Genomic DNA, 8,214 nt, shown 5'->3' on the forward strand with positions numbered 1-8,214 from the left:
TGAACCTTCTGGGAGTTATGTGTGTTTCAAGATGATACGTCCAACACACAACCTTTACTGATATCAGATTGAATGTTGAAACACCCTAGATCCTGCCCAAAGTCTCTAAGCCATACGTCCTGAATTTCTCATCACTGCCCTAGGAGAAGGGACTAGACAGAGACAAAGATTTTTCTTTTGAAATTCTCTACTAGGCCTTAAGCCAGAAGCACCTTTGTGGACACAGCCTTGCTTTCCTTACACACAAGATCCCTGCTCACCAATGCATAGTCCAAGCAGATACTCAACTCGTAGTGAAAGCTCCCTACAGGAGCTTTGCAAGAGGCCTCAGCCTCAGCCAGTCCTTGGGTTCCCCTCTATGAGCCACATGGCCTCCTTGCTGCGACTGTGTTGTGAGTCAGGATGTTCTGCGGTGCATTGTACAGCAGCTGGTCCCTGAGCACACTCTGCTGAGAAGAGCCGCCCCCACAACCATCACTTTCACAGGATTCGCCTTGCCAATTATTAGTACAATGGCCAATTCTTATCCTGTGTAGCTCTTGGGGAAAATATGCAGCCTAGGGAACTGGCCTAGATTGGAAATGGAACAGCAGAAGTTGCCAATTAACATGAGTTCCTTTTTTGCATCCCCTAAAGGGGTTAGTCTCAAAGGAGAATTTATAAAAGACTTGATCCCAGGCCCTCTAGGAACTCCTTAGATGTCTCAGATATTTTGGGGTAAGGATGAGTGTCGAAGGTCACTTGGTCCAACTCTGTGTCCAGTGCTTGAATTCCTCAGGTGACCTCATCAGCTTCTTCCTGAGTACGTCCATGTTTGAGGAACTCACCGCTCTCCATGGCAGTGCATTCCACCTTAATCAAACCAAATCCACCTCCCCATACCTTTTCCACCTTGGTCTTAGTTAATGAGTGAGCCTAGCCAACCACTCAGCATCCACTCCCAGGAAATAGTCTATCACTCGGGAAAATGGTTCTTAGGACAAGAATGCAAGTTTTGGAAAAGCACGAGAGAAAGCCTACTGTAGCAGAAAGGCTAATGGATGGGCTTTTGCCTGAAAGGCAAAGTCAGGTTATAGATTCGGCATGTGGAAGGCTGCAGGCAGTTCCTAAAAATTCACTTGTAAACATATCAGAAAATGTGCAGAATTCCAGTAGAATGTAGAGCAGAGTAAAGTTGCAGCCTTGGCTTCATAGCAGTTTACACTTTGATCAGGAAGATCGGAAGGAATGGAAGAATTTGGGGAAACTGAAGCCAGTCCAGACTAAGCAGGTCTTGAGATGGATAGCACCAGTCTCGGGGGAAGGGTCTGATGGTCAAAGGCCTTGGCTACTCTCTAAAACTTTCTGTGTATGCCATAAAGACTGCTTCAAGTGTCTCTGCCTTAGGCCTAGTTCAGACCTTCTCATGAGCCTGCCCTGCCCTCTTAGAAGGGATGTTGGCCCAGAAACACAGGGAGTCTAGGACAGTCCCCCAATATGTGGGAAGAGCAAGGAGAAATATGGGGGGGAGATCTTCCTTCCACATGAGGGAGACAGCAAATCAAGAAAACAGGTTAACGAGAACAGACAAAGGGGGACTTTGTCACCATAGCAACAAGCCCAAGAATTCTGAAAGATGAAATTTTTATTCTTCTTTTCACCTGTCTCTCTTCTCCACACTGTCACTCTCTTCCCCACTCCTGGCGGGAGATGGCCTGTGACTTTTTTACTCCTACCAACAATCTGACCGACTCCTGGGCATGCAGCTGCCTCAGGTTGGGAGAAGAATGGAGTCCCCAGGAGCAGTACTCAGAAGACTCAAATGCCATCTCCCCCCTTCTCCTGGTCATAGCTGGGAAGCATTTCATTTGCCCGGGAAGCGTGTCGCTTGCCTGGGAAGCGTGAACATAGCTGTTTGTACACAGGTCCACAAGGAAGCCCCATGAGGACACTGGGCCGGAGGAGGAATCAGAGTTCTTGTCCTCAAATAAAAGGGATTTTTATCTCTGCCCCAGGCTGCCCTATTACATTCCAACAGAATAAGTCGAAGAAAGTCAGTAAAGGCAACTGAAAAGAAGACCATGGCCTCAGGCCTCCTTAGAAAGATCTAAATTCGGTGCTGTCAGAAACCTAATGACACACATAAGGGAATTCACAAAACCTTGTCTAAATGGAAACTCCTCCACTATCTGGGCTAAGACTACACCAACGCCAGCCCTTCATCCTACACCCAGTTATACGATGCCAAATTTAGATGGTTCTGTAGTTACATCTGGTATTGGGCCCAAGTTCCCCCTTGATTCCAGAAGTCTCCCTGATCCCTGCCACTACAAAGCTATAGTAGCATAATCAAGGATCAGTGACACTGTATGTTCTGCAAAAGCTGTCAGTTCCCATACTATCTAGCTGCCCTCTTGGTATGGGATGTGTCTCCCTCCACACACACATTGCCATCTCCCTAGGCCAGAGACCTCCTTCAGCAATGAGGGATGCTCTCCAATTGTAGATAGAATTGATTGGACCTCCTCCTTCACAGTGGTGTAGAATATGCCCCTTTCTCTCACTTCATATGACGATCTGACCCTACTTCCTTCCAAGATATGCCAGAAATGGACACTCCTCCTATTATAGCCAGGCAGGCAGCATCCTCTTAAGGGTCTTGGAAGATAATAACAGAAAAAGATGACCACCGTTCTCTTATCCACAACCAAGGTGAACTTGGAAAAGACCATGGTGACCAAGGAGGCAAGATGTGCTTCAGCTGTTAGAAGGCAGATCAGCAGGCCAGGCTTGGTGGCTCAGCCTGTAATCCCAGCTCTTTGGGAGGCCGAGGCGAGTGGATTGCCTGAGTCCGCGGATTCGAGACCCACCCGGGCAACTTGGCGAGACCTTGTCTCTACAATAAATCAAAAACTAGCCGGGTGTGGTAGGGCATGCCTGTAGTTTCAACAACTTGGAAGACTGGGGCGGAAGCATCGCTGGAGCCCAACAGGTCGAGGCTGTGGCGGCTGGGGGCATGCCACTGCACTCCAGTCTGGGCGACAGAGTGAGACACCAACTCAAAAAAAAATGAAGACTGATCAGCCTGTGAAGCCAGCAGCACCCAGTCTTCTTGTCTACCACCTTTCCTCAGGCCTGTTCCCCATCTACTCCCTCTGAGTGTCAACCACTCTTTGCCAAGGTTTGAGCTGATCATACCTTAAGATGCCGCCTCACCCCAAAACCCACCCTGTCTACACAGAAGAGTTTTATAAGAATTTCTGTTAACAGTAAGTCCTGAGGACTCTAAAGAATTACTCTCGGCCAGGCTCAGTGGCTCAGCCTGTAATCCCATGCTTTGGGAGGCCGAGATGAGTGAATTGCCTGAGCTCGTGGGCTCAAGACTGGCCTGGGCAACTTGGCGAGACCTCATCTCTACAATAAATCAAAAAATTAGCCAGGTATGATAGCTTGCGCTTGTAGTTCCAGTTACTTGGAAGGCTGAGGCGGAAGGATTGCTGGAGCCCAGCAGGTCGAGGCTGCGGTGGCCGGGAGCGGCCACTGCACTCCAGTCTGGGCAACTGAGTGAGACTCCAACTCAAAAAAAAAAAAAAAAAAGGAATTACTCTCCAGAGGAAGAATTACATGCCTCCTGAACAACAAACAGAGAGACATTGTGAGCATTCTGAAAATCATGCAAAGTGGGAATTTACTTGTTCAGCCAACTCCTGAACCAAGTATCAAATTCATTTTTTCCACATTACCCTTATCAGGCCATTATGCCCAAGCAGGAGAAATTTTGCCCCTTTGCATCCTCTGAATAATCATTTTCACTGCTTCCAAAGCCAGGACATGCTTTGCCAAGTGTAACCTATATTCAAGAGCCATCTGCTTCAGCAATACAGGAAGCCACCAAGGGGGTATGCTTTAGATAATCCCACAGCTCTGCTGGCCAAGGCTGCTTCTGGGGAAGGAAGGCATGCTGCTATTTGCCAGCAACAGTCCCCAAGCTCAGCCCTGCTGAATCCTGTACAATGCACCAACTAGAACTGGGACAGAGGCCACTGACTTGGTCAAGAAGAGATTTCTTTCCACATGCCCAGATTCTAACAGGCAGATGTCAAAAGAGTCCCTAGGGCAAACAGTCCACCCCCTGCATGGCTCACCTACATCCCCACCTGAAAAGGAACACATGGAGATGTGTAAGAGCCATATGCTATCCAGTGTCTCCAACCAGCCAGGGATAGTGTCTACCTGTGCCAGCTGAGGCATGCATTTCATTTTAATTCAATGAGACACTTGTTGTACCTGAACAAACAGTACAAACAAAGGGTTAGAGTCACCATGACATCTAGAGATGAGTATTCTTCTGAGAGTGAAGGGACTTATTTTGCCTGTATCAAGAATTTGAGCAGTTCCCCTCCTTTCCAGAGCCATTGCCTCCCACCACAACCACCAGTTATGTGTGATTGTCCTCACCACTTGAGAAGGTCTTGTCCCTCAGGTCCCCACTTTTGAGCCCCGCTGGAGGTGACAAAACTCAGAATGGCCTTCCTCATCCTGCACAGAATGAGAGCCGGCCACCTTGTGTTGGACATGAGTGCTTGTCTCCAGGCTAGCAGTTGAGCACCCTCCTCCGTGACCCAGCTCATCCAAAGCCAGGGCAAAATCTTTTACTGCAGGCAATAGAGATTTCTAAATTCAGCTACCTGGGTCTGCCTACAGTGTTTTTAGCAAGCACCTCCAACAGAAAAATGATACCAATTAAGCATAATTATTAGGATTTAATAGAGCCATTTTTCTGTCTCATTGCCTTTTTGCTATTCCAAGCTCCCCAGTTTTTTTACCTTAAACCAGGACTCAGAGCAGTAAGTTAACGTATATATCAGTTGGTCTTCATTATATGTACAATAACTGTCTTATTAAATTGAAATCAAATGCATATCTAGGGGAAAGTTCATTTTAAGTACCAACTCTCAGAAAACTGCTCAGAGACATAAACAATAAGCAAGACCAATGTGTTGCTGAGCGACAGAGGAAATGGGGGCAGAAACTGGGCTGAAAGGGAAGGGACACAATCTTCTGAAAGAATGGGGCAAGCACAATAGTACAGATCTTGGTAGAAGCTGCCCTGAATTTCTTGTGGCATCTCCTGTCCTAGAAAAGTTGTTGAGGAGGAAGGACATGTAATTCTAAATTCAACATAACCAGAGATGCTTGGAAAATTTATAAATATATATACACATACATTTTTTTCCCCCTGGCGAAGTTTAATACTCAGTCAGTGAATACAAAGCCTTTCCAACTACTATAAATCTTAAGGAGGGAGTGGGGTTGAATGTATGTGTGTATACTGTTGCTTGAGTGATCTTTAGCCTCTTGCCTCACTTTATTTTTCCCCTCCCCCTCCTTTCCCTTCTCCTCTTCCCAGGACAAGACAAGTGCTTTGAGCCTCAGCAATGTGGCAGGCGTGTTCTACATCCTGATTGGAGGACTTGGTCTAGCCATGCTGGTTGCCTTAATCGAGTTCTGCTACAAATCCCGTAGTGAATCCAAGCGGATGAAGGTGGCATCGTCTTCCCAGACCTTTCTCCTAACCTGTTTATGATACAGCTGGGTTTCCTGGGAGATTCTTTGCTAGAGAGCGTGGGAAGTGGCAGGTAGTTGAGGTCAACCCAAGGCAGGAAGTTAGAAGGAAAGTGACAGGGACAGAGGCAGTCACAAAAAAGGAAGGAAGATGGGGTGTGTTGGGGAAAACACAAGGTCCAAGAGAACAACTGCATCAGTCAACAAAAGGTCGGTGAGATTAAAGGTTAGGGTTTTGAGTGGACAGTGAACATAGCCAGAAGCAAGAGTCATTGCTACAAAGGCTGATTCTCTCTGAAGCTATATCAATAGAAGGTCAACACCCAGAAGAGGGGAAGGGATGTCTATGTGCTGATCTTGTCATGCTTAGTGAATTGAGTCTTTTCTTAGCCTCCACACTGTGAGATAGATATTGGCAAAGAGGCTGATGCTCAGAGAAAGGTAAGCAGATTAGTCAGGGGATCCCAAGTCATATCAAAGATAGCTTAAGGGAATGGGAGAAGTGAAGAATTGTGGAAATTTTAAGAGCTGTCTATAAAAATATCAATACTTTCCAGGTGGGAAAGAAGACAGACTAGTTCTGTGGCGTCCCAAAGCATACAACAAAGCAAATAACCAAAAATGACTCAAAATAGATGTCAACACAATATGCAAAATCTACTTTTCTAATAGAGCTACCCAAAGATAGGCTAGACTATCCCAAAAAGTAGCATGCTTCCCATCACTGAAGATACACAGGTAGAGGATGAATAATTCTTGATAAGGATATCCAGTCACCCAAAGGGAGTTTGGATTAAATGAACTTCAAGACCCTCATCTTTCATCATCTAACTTCAGTAAGAAGATACTTATGGAAGTTAATCATGTGAATAATACCATGAGCAAGGTATTACGAGGGGGCAGAGAGAGCTGAGGTGCAATTTGTGGCCTTCAATGCCTTTGAACCTCAACAAAGAATGGGCACAGAAAAAGTACTCAACTAAGCAACCTACAATATAGATAGAAAGACCTACTGGAATTTAGAGGAGGAAAAAATTGGAGAAGCCTTCTGGGAAGAGGCAGAAATTAAGAAGGGCATGTGGGATTCAGATCAGAAGGGGAGAGAATCACAGTCCCTCTGGGCGATGCACCAGTGGTGACATGTTGTCCTAGGCTGTTGCCTTGGTGTGACTAAGACTAACAAGATCCATTGGTAGAATTTGCTTTCCTAGAACGTTTCCTAAAAAGCCCACTTTTCATCAGACTATTGCTCCCAAGCTTAGTATGCCCTCCCTTGGATTACAGTCTCCTGCTCTCAATCCTACACATGGTCACCCTTGGAGAAGAAATGTCTGGGTATTTTCTTCTTCCATTTGGAAACTCTGTGTACATTTCTGAATGTGGGGAAGTGGGGGCCTTCTGTTCTGGGACTCAGCACTTCCCTGTCATTGCTCCAGCCAACCTCTTCCAGTCCCCACCCCAGCAATCTCCTCCTCTCCCACACTCCATACCCAGCCCCCACCACATGCTTTCCACCCATGTGCCTTTATGCAAGCTGATCTCTCACCTTGTCTAATGTCTCACAGGACCCAAGTAAAAGACAACTTCCCAAGACATAATAACAAGAAACAAGAAAGGGATAGTAGTGTGATGACATTTGGCCAGGAGACCTAGAAAATACCTCTGTCATAACCTCAACCAGTTCACCTATCTCCAGGTCCCCTCAGAAAAGATGAAGATAGCAAAGGCATAGGCTTTAGACCCTAAACCCAGTGTAGACCTCCCAGGAGCTTGGTTGAACACAGCAAGGACTCCTGGAACCTACATAAGGCTTTCTTTGCCCATTTCATCCATAACGAAAGCCTAAAGACACTCCTATCTTACCCTCCAAAGTGAGGAAAGACTGCTTCAGTGGCAAAGACGGGGACAGGATAAGAACTAGGAGAGCTATAACCTACACAGCCCCCCACACCTTTCCCCACAAACCAGGGGCCTAGAGTCGGCACAGTACAGATCATAGGAGCTCCTTCTCACTGCTTCCCTAGGACACAGTGTGGTATTGTGGGTTCGAAAACAAACTCTGGAGACTCAGTGTCTGGCCATCAATCCTATCTGCTCCATTTGTTACCTGTATCTTCTTGGACACATTTTAGTAACTCTCTGATCTTCATTTTCTATAAAATGGGGGCATTGGTAGTACATAGCTCATAAAATTATATTAAGGAGTATATGAAATAATGTATAGAAATGGCTTAGCAAATTACCTGAGCCACAGTGAGCCCTCACTAAATAATAACAATGATAACTAATATTTATGTTAATAGTTATTAGTGGCCAGATACATCTTCCTTGAAACTCTACTTGTATTGCCCCTACTTACACATGCCAGGTTTTCTGAGCTGTATAGATGGTGAGTTCCTTAAGGTAAGAAGCTGTGTCTGATTTCTTTGTGGACCTCCCACACACCTAGGGTAAGTATTAGTAACACAAACGTGGAATTGTATACAGAAGAGAAAAACTTTTGGTGGATAAGTCAAGACATGGGAGGGAGCTGCTATTAGCTTAAGCAGATACTGCCACCAAAACCACCCAGTCTGGGAATTACAAATGGGATCATCCAAGGTAGTTTGGACGCTATCTGTTTTTATAAAATGTGATGACAAGGCCGGGCGTGGTGGCTCAAGCCTATAA

The 8,214-nt window shown here is 45.9% G+C and overlaps 1 protein-coding gene across 1 annotated transcript in view; it reads left to right on the top strand.

Annotated features, from left to right (window-relative positions):
- LOC103253254 (glutamate receptor 1) overlaps positions 1-7,761 on the top strand; it is a 131,736-nt gene extending 123,975 nt beyond the window's left edge. The window contains exon 11 of the mRNA XM_021709412.1: positions 5,390-7,761. Within this exon, the coding sequence (XP_021565087.1) occupies positions 5,390-5,566 (177 nt within the window). The 3' untranslated portion in view covers positions 5,567-7,761. The remainder of the gene's footprint in view (positions 1-5,389) is intronic.
- Positions 7,762-8,214: the final 453 nt, after the last annotated feature.

This window comes from Carlito syrichta, unplaced genomic scaffold (genome assembly GCF_000164805.1).
Source record: "Carlito syrichta isolate Samal-C Ts95f unplaced genomic scaffold, Tarsius_syrichta-2.0.1 Scaffold214907, whole genome shotgun sequence".
Taxonomy (NCBI): Eukaryota; Metazoa; Chordata; class Mammalia; order Primates; family Tarsiidae; genus Carlito; species Carlito syrichta.